The 18,102-nt window shown below is 38.9% G+C and overlaps 1 protein-coding gene across 3 annotated transcripts in view; it reads right to left on the bottom strand.

Annotated features, from left to right (window-relative positions):
• Nucleotides 1–18,102, bottom strand: part of LOC110976309 (stomatin-4-like) — a 49,579-nt gene that overhangs the window by 22,436 nt on the left and 9,041 nt on the right. Inside the window, exon 1 of one of the 3 annotated variants that reach the window (XM_022229464.2) lies at nt 3,257–3,583. The exons of the other annotated variants lie outside the window; for them this stretch is intronic. Within the exon in view, the coding sequence (XP_022085156.1) occupies nt 3,257–3,335 (79 nt within the window). The 5' untranslated portion in view covers nt 3,336–3,583. Of the gene's footprint in view, nt 1–3,256; nt 3,584–18,102 lie in introns of those variants that run through there. 3 annotated transcript variants of the gene reach the window in all.

The following is an 18,102-nucleotide window of genomic DNA, read 5'->3' as shown; positions in this document are numbered from 1 at the left end:
TCAATGTTGCCAGCACACAACATCATCAGGCGGCAAAATGCACAGTTAAGGATAGTCACAGGGGATTGCACTTACATGTATGGCCCAAATTTTCTGTTGCTTCTAAGAAAAGCTGGGTTGGAAATGACCTGGAAAGATTTACTGATTCCACAATGCAACTTAAGTAAGACAAAATGAACATCCATGCAAGGTGGAAATTCTAAAAGCCTACTGGTGAATGGAAGGTTTGACAGCTTTTTTCTTAAACTGGTTCATTTAACTGCAATTCAGGGAACAGAAAAGAGTAGCCATTTTTTCCAGCATAGGAAAGGAAATAGAAGACTGAAGAACTTTCCTGCTGCATGTATATTGTTAAAAGCTACTCCAAATTGATAATTTTAGGCCAAAAAAATTATTAAAAAATATGTACGTAAAGTACATTAAACATGAATGTGCAATAGCCATGTATGCATGAACATGTTAAACCTCATGACAAAACTCATTAGAAAAATGATTGGGTGCTAATTTACCACTTGCACCGTGACGTCACCGAGCACGATATATTTTTAATGCTCCAGCCCCCTGTGATGGTAAATCATACACGTGCGCGGCACTGGCATGTTTCGCATCAGGGACTGCAACTATGTACAAAATATGACATATTTATGCTTCAGGCAAAGGGTGACACATTGCAGACAAGCTGATGGGAGCGGGCCACCAAGGGAAACATAATTGTGAGAATAAACACCCGTTGGAGTTGATCACAGTGGCTGATAGTCCATAAAGAGGCGTTAAACTGAGACATTCGTACATCTTTGTGGCAACGACAGGCCAACAAGGTCAGGATCATGTTGATTATACTCAAATGTGATTACCAGTCACATAGCTCCCCTGAATTCTAATAGCCAACAGTATCTCTCCGCAGAATATTCTGAAGGTACGTGTATAAATATTCATGTACATAATTGATTTACGAAGCATGATTCATTCAAAGGTCTTCTGGTTTAAATTTTTGGCTCACACATGAATACACGTATCTCTTTGAATTGATATTTGCCAATATGCTCCGACGTCTTTGTACTCTTGCAATACATATTTATTTAGATTCCATGTTCTTCATTATTATTATTTTTTTTATACTCTGGGCATCCCCTTTCTGGTTTGAATGGGCATGTGGTGTGAGGGTGGTTGACACCAGTCAGTAGGCTGTGTGCAGGATTATATCAAAATTATTAAATCAAAAGGATTCTATTCAAAATACCCCGGAACAAAACAAACACAAAGGCAAAACAGAAGAAAAGCAAAACTATTTTCTTTTACGAAGCTTCTGTAACAGTTTGTAAGGACCCCCCTCCCCCGAAATCAATGACAAGGAATAACCCGAGTTAATATAAGTCATATATGAAACAGGCTTCCATCATTCCAAAGCTATGGCTCCAAGTACATTTATGTTTACTATCAGCACTAGCCCCAGATTTAGAACCAAAATACAGAGGGGGGCAGGGCAAATTTCTTTTTGGGGTGGGTTAACAATTTTGGAAACTTGGTATTTAACCAGAGAATATTTAGAACCAAAATACAGAGGGGGGCAGGGCAAATTTCTTGTTGGGGTGGGTTAACAACTTTGAAAAACTTTGTATTTAACCTTTTATGGTCTTTCTGAGAGTGGGGGTTACATATTGGTGTTCGTGCACTCTGTTGGAAGGAACTGTCTGTCATTCGTCCCCCCCCCCAATATTTGGGTGATGGTCCCTGTTGACCCTCTTTCCTTGGATCTGCCTTGCTCTTACCCAAACCTTGACCTACACTGTGCAAGCACATATAGCTCTAGAAACAAGAGTGTAATTCCGTCTCACTTGGTTATCAATTGGTATACACCCAAGGTTTAATTTAACATAAGCAGATTTCATAGCTTGGCAAAGGGAGACTTGCATGTACCTCGACCAGTCATCATTTTGTGAGGACCAAAATCATTGTGAGGACAGCAGAAAGTCCACATAACTCGGTCCTGATTTGCCTAGGATTATACCAGGAAAGTTTCCCGTAACATGGCAGCAGCCTATCCAGTACATCTCACGGCTTGCATGCTTAATGCAAAAGGACATCTGTACTGACACTGTAATCAGATAACAGTGATCCTGAGAGTACCACTCCATGACTGGCAAAATCAGGGAATTTGGGCTCTGCCCAAATGTTACCTCGGAATATTACTTCTAAAGTACAACACTGCACAAACCACGCATGTACACGCACATGTACGTGGGTAATTCCAGAAACTGAGGGTCCAAAAGTGTGCCATTTTTGTGTCCCCGTAACCGTACATCTGACCTTTGTTATTTGACATGGAAATATCACCGGAATTGATTGCAAACTATTACTCTTTGTTTGGCAGGTAATTCGCATTAATCCATCACTCTCAGAAATTAGAAAATGTGTTCTAAACTTACAAAATCACATTATCAGATGTAACAGGGACACAAAAAAAAGGGCTCCTAATTTCTGGAAATACCCATGTACATGTACCCCTCCATTCAAGTGTGTGTACATGTACATCGTGTACACGCACATGTATGGTACAAGTGCATACACTGTACATGCATATATGCAGAGTCAAGGCTCCTGACTGATCAAAATTATTAATCAAATCAACAACATTTCACCATGACAATTAAACACAAATGGTTATCTGATATGAGAAGTTTTCCTAAACTCCATCAGCAAATCCAACAAATAGCACGTCATAATTACCAGACTTGTTATTTTAAGCCTGGTACAGAGCAACAAATCAAATAAACAAACCAGGTCCATCTGGATATATTTACATGAACCAATCAACACTGGTTGCTTGTTGTCATCTGAAAGATGTTAGTATCAAACCAACGAGCTAAGTTATTCAATCATTTCTGCTTCAAAGTTTCAGAGGTAAATGCAAGTTTTTGTTTCCTCTTGCAGCAAAAAGTCAGCCAAAGTGAATGGATAATTCCAACTCTTTACTTGTCGAGTACATGTACGCAGACCAGCTCAAAAACCATTTCTTTCAAACTCGCCATCAGGCTAAGTCAGGATTTCACACTGTGACACCAAAGGTCATTCCATAATTTGAGGCTCACAAACACTGCAATGCAAAGCTAAATGAATCGCACTAAATCACAATGCACAAAAATACGTTCAAAGTTTCTCATTCCCAGTTACAATTTTTCAAATGAAATCTTCCCTCAAATTAGTTTCAAAATGTTCTTTTGTAACCAAAGTTTTTAAAAGTGATATTTAACACTACCTGGTACAAAAAAGAGCGAAGATGATGTCTTCCGTTCTCCTTTACGAGTGAAACTCAGATGATCACTTCGTCCTCTCATCTTTACAGAAACCAAATCCACTAATCTAACTCAGTAAAGATCCACAACAAATCCTCAAGACATGAAGCAGCTCCCAGACAGATGAATTACGACAAGAAATGAAATTGCAGGATAAGTGTCATAGTTTGTTGGAGATGGTTACAAATACGATATGGCGGCCTGTTTGCAGCCATGTATACTTGGGTTTGGATGTTAAGATGCGGTCGCCTTGACTGCGATGTGCATCACCAGTGTCTCCAACACTCTGGGTTTTCTACCAATTAGATTAGGTGGAGAGTTGGTTTCAGACTGTACCATGTCAGCTGGAGAGGGGTGTTGGAGTCTGGTAGTCGTACTCCACCATGATTCAATCCGACCAACTTGGTGATTAGTGTGATTTCTTCCACATCTGTGAAATCCACAAACACGAACTTGCGGGCAGTATGAGTTGGCAGATACGCAGGTTAACTTAATTCAATAGCCACGGTGATGACATACAGTGATGAGTCCAAAAACTGTCTCCTCCCACTGACAGAATGGTCCAGTTCTCTCTGTTTGTAATGTTGCTTCAAAAGACATGCGGTACTACTTTATCATTGGGTTTTACATCTGTCTTGCTATAATTTCTGCCTGCAGCCTCTCGGCCTTTGTGACTCCATTACATTCACAACAAGGTTCATAACCTTTCCAGATCTATTTTTTTTCAATCAGAGAGAAGAAAGCTGATGAACTGATTTGAACTTTTGAAGGCTGCAATGGGGGGGGGGTAAAGTGAGATCACAGGCACCACGTGCATTAGGCCATATTTATACCGTTAAAATCAAGCAATAACATTACCACTGAATTGTTAAAAACCTGTTACTGGATTTTTATATTCTGGATTAAGCACTGAAGAAGTTACAATGCTACTTTTTCTACTTGTAAACACAACGAACAGACATCTGTCTGACAACAAAAGCCAAATTTATTAATTATGAAACTTTTGTTTTGGAATATATGTAGGCCTTTGGATTACACAGCTTCAAGTTCCAATCTACTGCCCATAGTTGTTTTATTCCCTTTTGCTATACCACGTGCAGTTTGTGTACATTTCTGAAAGCAATTTACAAATATCAACTCCTCAATTGAATTAAAAACCAAATTGCGACCAATTAGCTGAATTGTTCACGCCAACGGTTGCCTTCTTGAACCTGGAATACATTAATCTTTTACCAAGGAGCCGGGAGTTCTGATGGGCATTATCAGCTTGGAATGTGCCGGATTGGACTGGCCCCCTCACCCCCAATGAGAGAGGAATTTGGACGACGTAAGACAGACTTGACCTTAAAAGAAGCATCTTAAAGAGAAGTTCTAGTCAGGCAATTTGCTTCCAATTGCATTGAGCAGCCAAGACGCTGGCTTCTTTTATACTCCTCCAAACCAACAATTCAGTTATATGTAAGTCCCAAGCAGAGTATTCTTACCTTAATCATGTCAAAAATCAAAAACACACACACACAAAACCAAAATACTTAAGAAAAAACCATGTAAAAAAAGCCAAAAACAAGCGGTGCCTCTGGCCTAGTGCCTCACATCCAGAATTGCACTCCTCAAAATAACAAAATGAAACAAACAAAAAAATAAAAACTTGTAAATACATTTAAAACAAATCCTTATGAGAAAGTCTACTATTAATTTTTTTTTAAAGGGGTACCATACTCCACAAATACATGTGTTCACATTCTTCAACAACTACTTCCCATTGACAGCTCTTGTTTGTAAAGTTCTCAATAAGTATGTAACACATAGGGCATTTTTATTCTAATCCAAATCTGATGGGCTTCATCTTTGTTCTTCTTTTAGATCCAGAAATGTAGGTTTTCCTTCACACTTGTCAATCGGCCTCTGGTGGACATGTGGTAGACAGGGCAAGAGGCCCAAAATTGGCATCCTGGTTGCTAAGCTACAGGGGTTTCTTAGTGATGACTGTTTCTTACCCCCCCCCCAACAGATGCCATTTAAACATCTATCATATTGAAATTCTTTCCATACACTGGTGACTTTCTGGGAGCATCTGTCTACAAGGAGTCTGGTTCATCTTGGCCTGGTATGCTCTCACAGGAAAACCACTGTGAAATTCTCTCATGGACTGCAGCGGGAATTTGTTTGGCAGAGTTAAAAAAACTTTCGTGTGGCACGTATTTTGAACTTTGTGATAATTTGTGGTGATGACGTCTCACATATTCCAAGGGTCCTAGTTTAATTTGCCTATAGGTCACATGGTCTACTTGTTGTTAGGAACCTGCACAAATCAAGCAATGATTTCAAAAATAAGATCCGTCATCTTAGGAACCTCTGAGAGCAAAGAAAAAAATGACAAAGAAAATGACCAAAAACCTAATGTTTTAAACTGCAATTTTGCATTATTAAACCTTGCATGATGCAGGAATATATGTGATGTAGCACAATGTCAGAAATGTTTTCCAGAATGTGAGATTTTTTTACCTGCAATTAAATTCGAATCCTCAGTTCTGATTGGTCAATCCATGGCAACAAGCAATGTGATATTGTTCTATATTGCACCGTCCATGCTGCACCTGAACAGTGACAGAATTCACAGTAAATGCAACAATGGAGCATTTAGTTATTTATTTTTTTAAATTCAGCCTCGTGGTATGGTAGACTTGTAATACACAGATGCACTATATTATTCTGCATTCCACAGCACTTTCATGATAATTAATGGCATATACTTGCACAGGCAGTAAGTGAAAAAAAAGTCTGTAAAAAGGAGCAAAGCTTTTCTTTAACTCATTCACATAAAGATAAAGAGAAATGAGCTTATCCCTGCAAAGATGAAGGAATGCAGGCTTATGATTCTGGGTGCTTAAACTTTATCTGACTGTGATCTGACAGAGACTACTCAAGTTTAATCCATCTACCACATTGTATTGGTAAGCTTTCTGTTTTGACAGGAATTCAAGCCTCATAATAGCCTGGAATTGACTGCTAATGGAGAAATTGGAATGTTAATCAGGTTTGTAGACTAAATGTGTTTTGTTTTGTTTTGTAATTAGACCACCAAGTGTGTCAAGCGCTGTCATAACATTTCAGGCTCCGATTATTCATCAGAGGGAAGGCTACTGACAGCTAGGGAGCCCTCTCTTGGCAAGATTGGGAAAATTCAAAGGAAAGTTTTTTGGATTACATACTGACTGTGAAACAAACAAAAACTACAAACAAGGGTGCGATTGGATGAAATGAAATATCCAGGAAACAGTCATCAAGGGTTTGATCAGGGCCCCACAGCAGCGAAGGATCTACATGTATGTTGGCTTAAAAGCAACCCCTGAAGTACCCATTTCTTGTGGTCTAATAAAATCAAAGTCAGGGTTTTTCTGATTTTGAATATACCATCTGAAAATTTCTGAAATCAGGAATATCATGAAGAAAACCAGGAGAAATCCTGACAAATCTGTTCTCACCCCTGTAAAAAAGCTGCCCCCGGTGGGTGCTATGGGCTATAAATGCCACATTTTAAATTTTCAGGGCCCAACTTTTGGGGCAAATAACTTTAGAATCCTCAGAAATTTCCAACAAAGTTTGTTAATTTTGCCTACCAAATTTAATGCTGCGCAGGGGAAACATGCAAATTTATTAAATTTGGAAGAGTGATTTCTCACTTATAAAATAAACAAAGTGAAATAAATTAAGGGCAGAGCTCTCTATGCGCTTGAATGCAACGTTTCATTCATGAAATTCAATGCATAAGATTGGAAATATTTATAATGTCACACTGAATGATGTCAGCCAATCAGCAGGCATAGTTTGAAATCACTCTTCAATCAGTGTTGGGTCAAGCGGCATCTCAGTGTTTAGAAAACCGTTGGACACTCTGCTTGAAATTGGTGTACCAACATTTGTGTTACACTATTCATGAATGCAGAAGTGTTTTAAATAAAAAGCATTTCAAACACACTACATGTCTGTTTTTTGGCAAAACTAAATGAAGTTGACAAAATCCTTGCATTGGAATCCGAATCTTATCATATGTAGAAATTTACAGTTCGTATTCTTCTCCATACTGTACATGTACACTGTAAAAAAGGACATGACATGGAAACATAAATCAATTCATTAAAGTAAATACAAATATGAACCAGAAGTCTAGAGAGAAATGAAGTCTACAGTACATGAAAAGTGTGAGAGAGAAAGAGAACCATAAAATGCTGTGACAGTACGAGGCTGAACAATCACAAATCTTCTGCCTTTTCTCCACACACCATGGTCAATAAGTACATGTACCACCATAAATGAATGAAATCTGAGACAACGTTCTTGAAAGCCAAAGTGACAAAGCCCCCCTATGCTCAGCATAACGATCCAACTATCTTGGACAAAGAAAAACTAACCACGGAGCTTATCGCGGAAACATGTATCGGATGTCTCGGCTTTTATAGCACTGGTGACAGATGTAAATCTGAGAGGATTCTGCCCTGAGAAAAAGATTCTTTTTAGTTTGTCCTTTTAAGAGATTATTATCTGGTACAATGTAAGTCAAGACGATTTATGGATTTAGGCTATTTTTCCTATCCATATTCGTTTTCACACATGTATGTCGCAGATGATACAAACAAGGTTTCTGAATAGGACAAAGTGTTTCTGGTGAATGTGTCGCTATTCTGTAGAAATCTACGGGCATGATGGTTGCTGTCCAATTTTCTTGTGAACAAATACTTAACAACTCCACTCACCACTCTACATCGGTAGGTGGCACAAACATACATGTACTGTAGACAGAATGTTGCCTTTTTTCTGAAAAACTTCACCTCTTTTTTAAAATTGAATGAAAACTGTTTATAGATAGAGTCTACACAACAGTCAGCTTTCTCTGAATCCATATTAAAGTCTAATCAGATTAGAACTGATCTTTGTACTGCAGAATCCTGGGATTTATTGATCTAACAAGCACTCAGTCCGAGCCTTGTCCAAGCCCATCTCACATAACATCCTGTACTGGCTCAGAAGGGTGTCAATGTTTGCTTGCTTTGTGAGTAGTAATCTACCTGGGTACCTCAGACCAAAAAAATGAAATGAATATTTCGACATAAACAGAATATTTCAGAGGGCTATTACCCAGGGAAGCTGCTTTTCAACTCTAAGCAAATTTAGTATTGAAGTGGTCACCATGGAGAAAAGATGACTGCAATTTTCAACAAATTGTCTTCCAGGATTTATTCTTAAAGGGCCTAAGCAATATATTTTTCTAAGATAATTTTTGGGGGTAACTTTACATTGCTCTCTGCACTCCTCTTGGATTGAGTGTATTGAAAAGCAAATATTTAACATTTTCCATACTTTTCCAGACAAGTGAAGGCATTGTTACCTCAATGTCATTCTGGGAAGGTTCATTTTAAAGATTATATATATTCAAGTCGTGAGCCAAAAAACTTTTTCATCAAAAACATTTTCTGAGAAAATGTTGGTTGCTTACTTCTTGCCATGACTACGGTACCCATGGCAACAAAGAATTTCCACAGAAAAGGAAACTGAAGTCAGCAATGTATGAAATATTCAAACAATATTTTATGCATTAATCAACATATTACAGAGTGCACAATAATACCACAGTCTTGCTCATGAATAGGTAAATACATGTATCATTAACATAAAACCAAAATGGCACTGAAATGTCTTCTAAAATAGCGGACCAAAAATTGAAAATAAGGTTGAGAAATAAAGGTGTGTTTCATCTTTAAGGGCTGTAAAAGATGAAAATTGCATAAATCCTTTTAATTATTCTCAAACCGTACTCTTATCATTGTTTATCTGCTTCCAAAAATCGCAGTCAGCTGGATAACAAACCACCAAGAAAGGTGTGAACAATTAACCAATTCACCGAGAAATGTGCTTTAAACATGTAAGACTGTAATTTATACACCGGTACTTCGCCAATGCAATCACTCAAAAAACAACCAACTGAAGAAACAACATGTGCTGTACAATGTATGTGCACCAGGAATTTTCCTCAACATGACAGGACTGCCAACAGCGCTAGCCCAACACTGGGTATAAAGCAGTTTGACTGTGAGAAAAGATGAAGTCACTGCTTCCTACTCCTTATCTGGACACGGTCCTACCCGTATGTGTTCTATGCATAGACACACTAGTAATAAGAATAACATTAACAATCAGTTATAGCGCATATTACAATATGCCTCTATGCACTGAATGTCGGTATGCGCTCATTACATCCATGTAATAACATCACGGCAGCTGTGATAACAGTCGATACAATTGGTTTTCCCCACAGACCTGGTTAAAGACAAATGTTTTCCATGCTTATTAAGGTCAGGACTTAAATGGACGTGCATGTGTGCCAGTGTGGAGTGAATCGGTTGTTTACGATTTGATTCTTGTTTTCCTAATATTTAGTGAGAAAAATCCCACGTGGGTATGACTGTGAATGTAACAAGAAATGTACGATGAGCATCACACTGAAAGCACGGCGGTTGGCAATAAGTGCTTGCGATAAGACTCCATCAGTTGCATCTCCAGCTATCACAAATCCCTTTCCCACATGCGATCTCGTACTTGATCTCATTTGAGCAGTTAGCTTCCCATTCGGTCCGGTTACCCCGTGGCATGACGAGATTCCATCCCTATTCTCTACTTGTTTCATCTTGAGACGAACGAAGAGAAATGGTATCAGTGCACCTCTGTCATGACAACCCAGGGATGTACATGTACATGTACCGTACCATACCATGCTTCTATTAAAATGGGATGAAACTACTGGCAATTAATTAATCCTTTTTAAGGACTGGTTTACCCGATGGTTGAGCCAAACAAGGTAAACGTGACACAGTTTCCATTATTCTTTTCATCAAAGTACGACGATACATGTATTGCAAATCCTGCTCTGTAAGTCACGTCCAAAGACAAAAAGAAAAATGAGAAACAATGAGGGCATGTACAAGATGAATAACACCTTGTACAAATGCATGATCACCAACTACAAGTTGCCTATAAAATTTAATCAGCAAAAATTATGCTAAGTTAGCAGAGTACAGGAAGAGAGCCCTCTGGTGACACTAGCTTGCCGACACAAAGTATGAATGGGAAATGTACAGTACATGTATGATATGTACCGGTTCATGTGTTTATTTGCAATGAGTGAAATCCTGAAAACACATTTCAATATTGTGAAGTTTTACTCTGAAACAATGTTGAAGTTTTGTAGAAGAGTGCGCAACCTGTTTAAAAAGCAAATCAAATTAGGGGGAAGTAGTCTCGAGTGATTTTAACTTCCACAGGAGTGGATTTTTGTTTTCGCAGGGAACAAATACACCATCATATAACAGACACTTTTCAGGGAAGGAGCCATTTGAAATTTCAATTTGACATTTTTGGGGAATATACATACGAAGCATGTTGTGAATACATGAAAAGCTGTCAGGCTGGAATGGAGACTACTCATATACCCCAGCCTCAATGACAGCAAACGTACAACCATTTCCAGTGATCCGTTGCTTTTCACGGTTGGCTGCGAGGGGAAGCAGTGCGACAGGCGTTCAAGTGCCAAATAAACATGGCTTAGACAAACTGCAAAATCCCGAGGCAAACTGATTCGACGTGAGAAAACAGCACTACATGTTTGTGTAGATAAATAAGAGGGCATAGAGGCACATCTTAACCACTTTGACTATGTTGCAATTAAGCAAGGAGATATGACGTCAAAACATCAAAAACGTCATAAAAACAGGAAGAATATTTTCGGTTTTTTTTTAACTGAGAGATACATGTATGCTACCTTTACCTTAGTTCTTCACTTTGCCCTGACCTGATTATTAAAAAAAAAATTGAGACAGAAATTCCCACTTAAAAATATGTCCACAGAGGTTCACCTGCATTTGAGATGCCCCATTTTTTGCAAGTACAAGGCTGTCCCACTTTACAAACGCTGAATCTGCCACCTTTCAAGACAAGCTAACAATTCCCTGGCAACTTTATTCCTTGTAACAACTAATCTCGATTAAAAAAAAATTATAAACACCTATGAAAAAATCTGCATTTCTATTATGAGACTTCACAAGTGCTTTATGCTAGGAATGATTTAGATTTCACGGAGAAAAAAAAAACAAAAGAGGTACTAGTAACAAAACACCCCTCCTCCCCAAAGTAAAGGTACATATTGAGGCTTCATGAATATCCTATACATCCTTGGCATGCATGGATGCAACAACTGCAGTATAACAGGAATTACAATTGTGCTTGTTTGTCGCCCTCTTTGTAAATGTTTTATGACCGACCTGTATCATGATTGTGAATATTACATCAACTTGAAATTATGAATGAAAGTTTGACCAAGGCTAGTACAGGGTTCTTCGTGCATGGCATATGAGAAATTCAAGCTTTAAAATTTATGCCTCAAAATTTCCCCTGTGTATTTTAACATACCGCTGGAAGTATTGCTTACAAGGTCAGATTTTTAAATGAGAAGGAAGTAGCAAAAGCCTCTTCTAGTTTTTAAGTTGCAAAATAATTCAAGCTCTCAGAATGTAAAGCCTTCATCTTTCATGATTCTTCAATAAAACTGAGGAGCTGCCAATCACAACAAACCAAACTTTTACTTGTTAAATGTCGCGAGATTCCTTGCAAATTAGTGTTTTAAAACAAAAATCAAAACACAAAACAAAACAGAAACATTCCTTTGATGGCACACGTTGAGTAGAAAGCTCACATACCTACTCCACTCCTGTAATACAGGCCTTGCCGTCGTTATTTGACTGCTGAACCTGGCTCCATATACCAGTAGTCTTGGCAAGATGGAGTGATTGTTAATGCGTAAGGAAGTGCTTCATAATGGCCCTTAAAGTGCACCGGACTTGCAGCAATTTTCACAATTACATGCAAGCCATAAATAAAAAACCCATGAAGAAGTATACATGGTCGTGACAGATCTACTGACTGGCACTTCAGAGATTTGCTGTATGCCTATCATGAAAATCATTTTTCAGACAAATTCTTTTTCGGTCATTTTTTCAGTTCTTATACATGTACATATGTGTACCCCAATAACTGGGTGATAATGCAGGAGTGGTGATAATCTTGAGCTGTTAGTGAGAAATTTTATTTTTTATCTAGCACTGCATAAAAAAGTAAGTGGCTACAGAAAAGCGAATTTTGTTACATCTGTAGCTATTATTTAAATTTGCCAGCTTATGCGCATTACCATTTTGATAATGTACACATGTAAATTAATATCCTAAGTACTTCAGTACAAGTGCAATGAATAATGCATGAACCACATAATACATGTACCTGACAGAATTATACATTTGAACATGTCAATGGCAGTCACTGCAGACTGACAGGACTAGCACTGAATAATGCATTACTACTTATGAATAATGGATGAACAATGAATACATGAAAATCGAGGTTAATCACTTTTCTTGCCTTTTCCACTGGCCTGTCTCACATTACATCTCAGGCACTTCTGGAGGTACAAATCCACGCCTAAGTCTTAACGAGATATTGATTGGATTTTTCACCTTTGGAGAAGGCTGCGCCATCTCGCCCCAGGATACAGCCTTTACATGCCAAGCAACACCAATGTGTATAAGCTTTGAAGTGACAAACACATCTGTACGTATACTTTTGGTATAGGTACGGGCAAAGAAGTACAGAAGGGGGGTGGGAAGGAGAAATTCTATTCCATCGATAACGGATGCTTATCTTTACAACATTAAGATATTTGTTTCATTTCTGGTATTTTTGCTTACGTTCTTTGTCTTTCTGGTAATAACACCACCGGGTTTACTGCAAGAGCTGACAACCATTTCAGGGACTTTTTCGTTCATTCTCTTCATTTTCATTCAAGCAGAAAATAATTCTGATAATGAGCAAGTCCAGAAAAAAAAAAAACCGGAAGGGTTGACGCCCCTTTATACCCATTAGGCAATGTTCTTCTTCACGATGAAAGCACATCAAGCCCATGCATAATACGATCAAGATGTGCCTCATGCAACTCGTGTAAGGGAGTTTACTCATTCAACCACGGTGCATTTACATGTACATTACCCCGCAGGAGACATTAGGAAACTAATCAATGTACCGTACTAAGCATGAAGAGCCAGCAAAGATGCACTGTTTCAGAAGTTATCAAAACAAGATCTGCTACAACAAAAGCAAGGCTTCTAGGTATAAGACCAGGATTAAATGAACATATAAACAAACTGCAGGATAGGACCATCCCTGACTCATTCCCCCCCATCAAAAAAACCCCATAAAGTTATATTGTACATGTACAGTATACATTCGGGATCCAAAAGTGTGCATTTTTTGTGTCCATTACACCTGACCTGTGTAATTTGACGGGGACATATCGCTGAAATTGATTTCAAACCATTTTTAGTTGTTTGGACAGTACCGGTAATTTGCCTTGATTCATCACTCTTGGAAATTCTGAACTTACAAAATCATATGTCTGATGTGACAGGTACACGAAAAAAATTGAACCCCTAATTTATAGAATGACCTAAATACATGTATCTCTCCTCATGGAACTGTTTCATTGTGAGCAACACACTGTCCAAAAACTGGAATGGTAAAATAAGGTTGTCCTTTATGGCAACAATAAAAAACATTTCCACCAACAGACGACAGGCTGTCTCCACAGCAAAATTTTTTATGGGCTCTTATTCAATATTTTTGAATATGGGGTCATTACATTGGGTTGGGGCACAATTTGTGACAGTGTCAGTTGTTAAGCCCAGTAGAGTAGGTCATTCACTCTGCAAAAATAACACACACCTCTGTACTCACCTTGCAAGATGTATAACAATGTCAATTTGGAATCCACAGGCAGGGAAATAACTGTTACGGAACCCATGGAATAATTGACACCGTCACAAATTGTGCCCCAACCTCATGGAATAAATAACCCAATAGCCAAATATGCAGTACTTTCTTTTCTTTCAAATTGGTGATTGGAAAAGAGTTATAAGTTGAACAAAATGAGATGCTACGCTGACCAAATTTGGGGAACAGAGATGAAAAATTGTTCAATGGTTTCTTTGTTTCCCCTAACCAAATCCTCGTACACAATACACCATCATCTCTCATCACTGTCCAAAACTGATTTATAATTAAAGTTGGCTTCTGTAACCTAAGTTACTACTTTTTTGTTCAGTCACTTGTGTTGTTATTTCCGAGGTCAATGTCCTTCGTAAAACAGAACATAAAAGTTCTTGCATCGAGAACCTTTGGGGTTGTCATCTCATGAGTAAAATAATCCATCCCTTGAGACGAAAGGAATAATTGGCGCTGTGAAAACCTAAGCCACAAAAACTCAAGTGATCCATCCTTATCCATCATCACAAAGATACGCATTCCACTGTGCAAATTATTCATTTACTGTCCGCATACCACATCAAACTGTGGGTCTCCCTGGGCCGACAGGAGAACCTCCAACGTCAAGTCAATCCAAGCGGCTCTCCAGCAGACAATTCGCCGGAGTAAATTAGACGGTGAATATTTCATTCCAGAGCGAAAGGCCGTTTATGACACCGGCCCAGGGCTTTTGTGGCATCACGGGAGATTACAGATTAAAGAAGACTGTAGAGGAGTAGTTTCTTATGAACACGAAATTTGCCAGCTTTGCCCATCCAAATGCAGTATTTTAACTGGGCTTAGATAAAGAGCTCTGTCAGCTAGGCGAGACACACCAGAAAAACAATATAGCCAACACCAATTACGCCCACAGGAAAATGCACCATAAAGTGGCCTAAATAAGCGCTATTAGTTCCGTTCTCATGGGGTCAGTGTGATGTTAAGATTGCACCATAATGTTCCCCTAATGATTTGAGGTTCCCTCTCCAAATTGTTTCTGATTCAGTCAAGATTTTGATTCAAATTATGCAGATCACACGGTGGAAATAAATTAGCTAATCTTGGAGGTTTTTCATTCAATTCTTAAACCAGTTTCACACACAAGCCAAAAAGCTAGGGTCCTTGGTTACAGGTGCCAGTGGTCTGTCATCTGGGTCGTATGCGATCACAAAGTGAGCTTTCACACACAACGCGGTACACCAAACCACCAATGTCCCCAGTTTTGGGAGTTTACGTAAGATGTGGTCAAGGTTCACGATTGTTTATTCGCCGTAATAACTGTCTGCAGTACGTTCATATGTAGGTGGCCATCGAGATTCCCGCACGCGATATGTACATGTACACTGTACATACATGTACGTACACCCCGACGTATGCTATGTTCGTATGCCCGGCACCAAAGGAAGGGTTTGTACTACTTATCTTTGATTTTGAGGGACTTTTGATTCTCATTAAACTACACAGAAGAAGCATAACGATGATCTCCTCAAACGTAGCCATCTTTATGATTGCAAACGCGCAATGCACATGCGGAGTACTCCTGCCAAAAGCAGGGTCCGTGGTTATGAACATCGCACACATTTCACACACACGATCGCTGCGATTTTGACACGGGCCCGAAAGTTTCAAAAACCAAGGACCTTGGCAATGTTTTCGCAAGGGCCACTTTCACACATCACAGATTTGCGATTTCATGACATGGATGCGATTTTATCGCATAGGACCTTGGCGATTTCGTCTAGTGTGAAACGGCCTTCGGTGTGGACCTTATACTTCAACTTTCCTGATGAAATAAAAAACCAACAGCTTAAAAGTTGTCAACAATGGTGTTCATTACAGCAGGTTTTGTATGTGACCCATGTAAGCGGATCCCCATTAATTAAATGTATAATTACTTATTAATATGCATAGCTCCACCTGCAGAAGAATAAAAACAAAAACAGGGCCAAACTCAAGTCAACTTCAAATGATTACCACAGAATCTATTAATACTAATAACAGTGCAAACTTCATGAATAAGACATTCCAGTCTCAAGGGGGAGCTGTCTGTGACGTTGAGAAACTGATTCGTTGACAAAAAACAATTCAGCCCCTGAGAGGATACACCATTATAAAGTGCAACAACATGCTCCAATCGCACTTCAATATGAAACCAAAGTACATGTACGTGTCACCCATGGAGGCCTACCAGCATACGTTATAACTCTTGTGCAATACATGTATAAATGCATGTAACAGGACAGTTAGAAATGTGCTTTTTTTCTCGAATATAAAAATATTACTTAATTCTCTGAATTAACTGAACAGATGCCAAATTTCAACCATTTCTTGCAAACGTTTCAAGAATAATCATCACAGTCTTAAAAAATTCAAATTCATTCACATGAAAATTGTTTTCTAGTAGAAGGAATCTGTGCCACCACTGGCTTTTGACAAAACTTGAGGGGTGTGCCAACTTAAACATACATGTACATGTACTGTGTAAGTCTGAAATTTCCATGATGACAGGTACATGTAGCAGTGGGCTGAAGTGCTTTTCTAAACTAACAATGGCAAATGTCAGCATTAGAAAACCCAGGCTACATCAGGGAACAAGATTGCTCACCAAGCAACGAAACATATCAAACGCAGGTTTGCAGACACCATGAGACAAACTGACTGACAGTGTCAGCTCCATGCAGATCGGCTTTCACGTACACAAGATTTGGGCTGGACGCCGAGCGGTTATTTCGCCGGTGTTAAATATCACAATCTCCAAGCCAAAGATGTCGCCAACTACTCTCTGAAAATGCAAAGGGCAGGCAATTTGAAACTGATACACTCTCATGGGGATGGGGAAATTAATGGAGGGTGTCGGTTGGCCGGTAAATGTCTGTGTCAATGCATAGGGTTTGAGAAATATCATGCTATTAATGAATTAAATGAGTCGCACATCATTATTTCTGTGTCCTTTCATGTACATGTAAGTTATTTTGAGTATGTGACAAATAACTCTCCAAGCGCTCGAAATTAAAAGCAATAGTTGTACAGTTCTCCATAAATTACCTCAACAAAGGGTAAACCATCTATTCAGACGACAGTACATTTCATGCTCTATCTTTGTCTTATTAAGTGAGGCGTGGGCGAGGACACGTGAGCAGTGTAATGATTCAATCAAACTTACATTGTCAATAAATTTGATAGGAAAGCCATCTCTTCATCTGAGCGCACTCTATCATTTAAGATCTACTCATTAAACAGATGTGCCATTTCATACAAATTTTCCGTTTCAAATGACTTTTGAAATGACTGCCAACAGCTGCAATGTGCATAATGTGCACAAATTATCACACAGAAAAAAAAATTCTTTTCAAATATCTTTTCAAATCACTTTCTGACATTCTCTAACAAGCTCCAACCTACATGTATCTGCCTTGAGCAGAAGCACCCCCTAATTGGTTTCAAAAGAGCCATGTTGGTAGGGAGTGCTCATTTTGTTGGTAGCAACGTGACTGTTATGCATAAATTTCATAGTCATTAGTGAGCCAGCAAAGTGCAGTTCCAAAGGAGCCTCCGTTGCTAGGAAAATTGTGCCCTCTCTTGGTCCACATCAGGGCTCTTATATGGCCACAGAAATGTACATGTCCAGTTTTAATCTGGCCTTTTCAGGTTGCTGGGTCCAAATAACATAACTGTGGCTTGAAATAAATGTGACAACTATGGGAACACAGAAGCCACTGACTAGCAGCTATAACAGACTTGTGCATTACTTAGCCGTAGCCAACTAATTCCGACAAGGTCCACAAAAGCATTTACCCAAACCCAACAGCACCCTCAGACGGTGGCCAAAATATGTCTCACATACAGGCTCATGAGAGAGATCAGACTAAATCAGAATGTTAACATGTCAAGGATTCCTTCAATTTCACATTGG

Source organism: Acanthaster planci, linkage group LG11 (genome assembly GCF_054643075.1).
Source record: "Acanthaster planci isolate LZ-2023a linkage group LG11, COTS_SCS, whole genome shotgun sequence".
NCBI classification, from domain to species: domain Eukaryota; kingdom Metazoa; phylum Echinodermata; class Asteroidea; order Valvatida; family Acanthasteridae; genus Acanthaster; species Acanthaster planci.
This window is presented reverse-complemented; position numbering and strand designations above follow the sequence as displayed.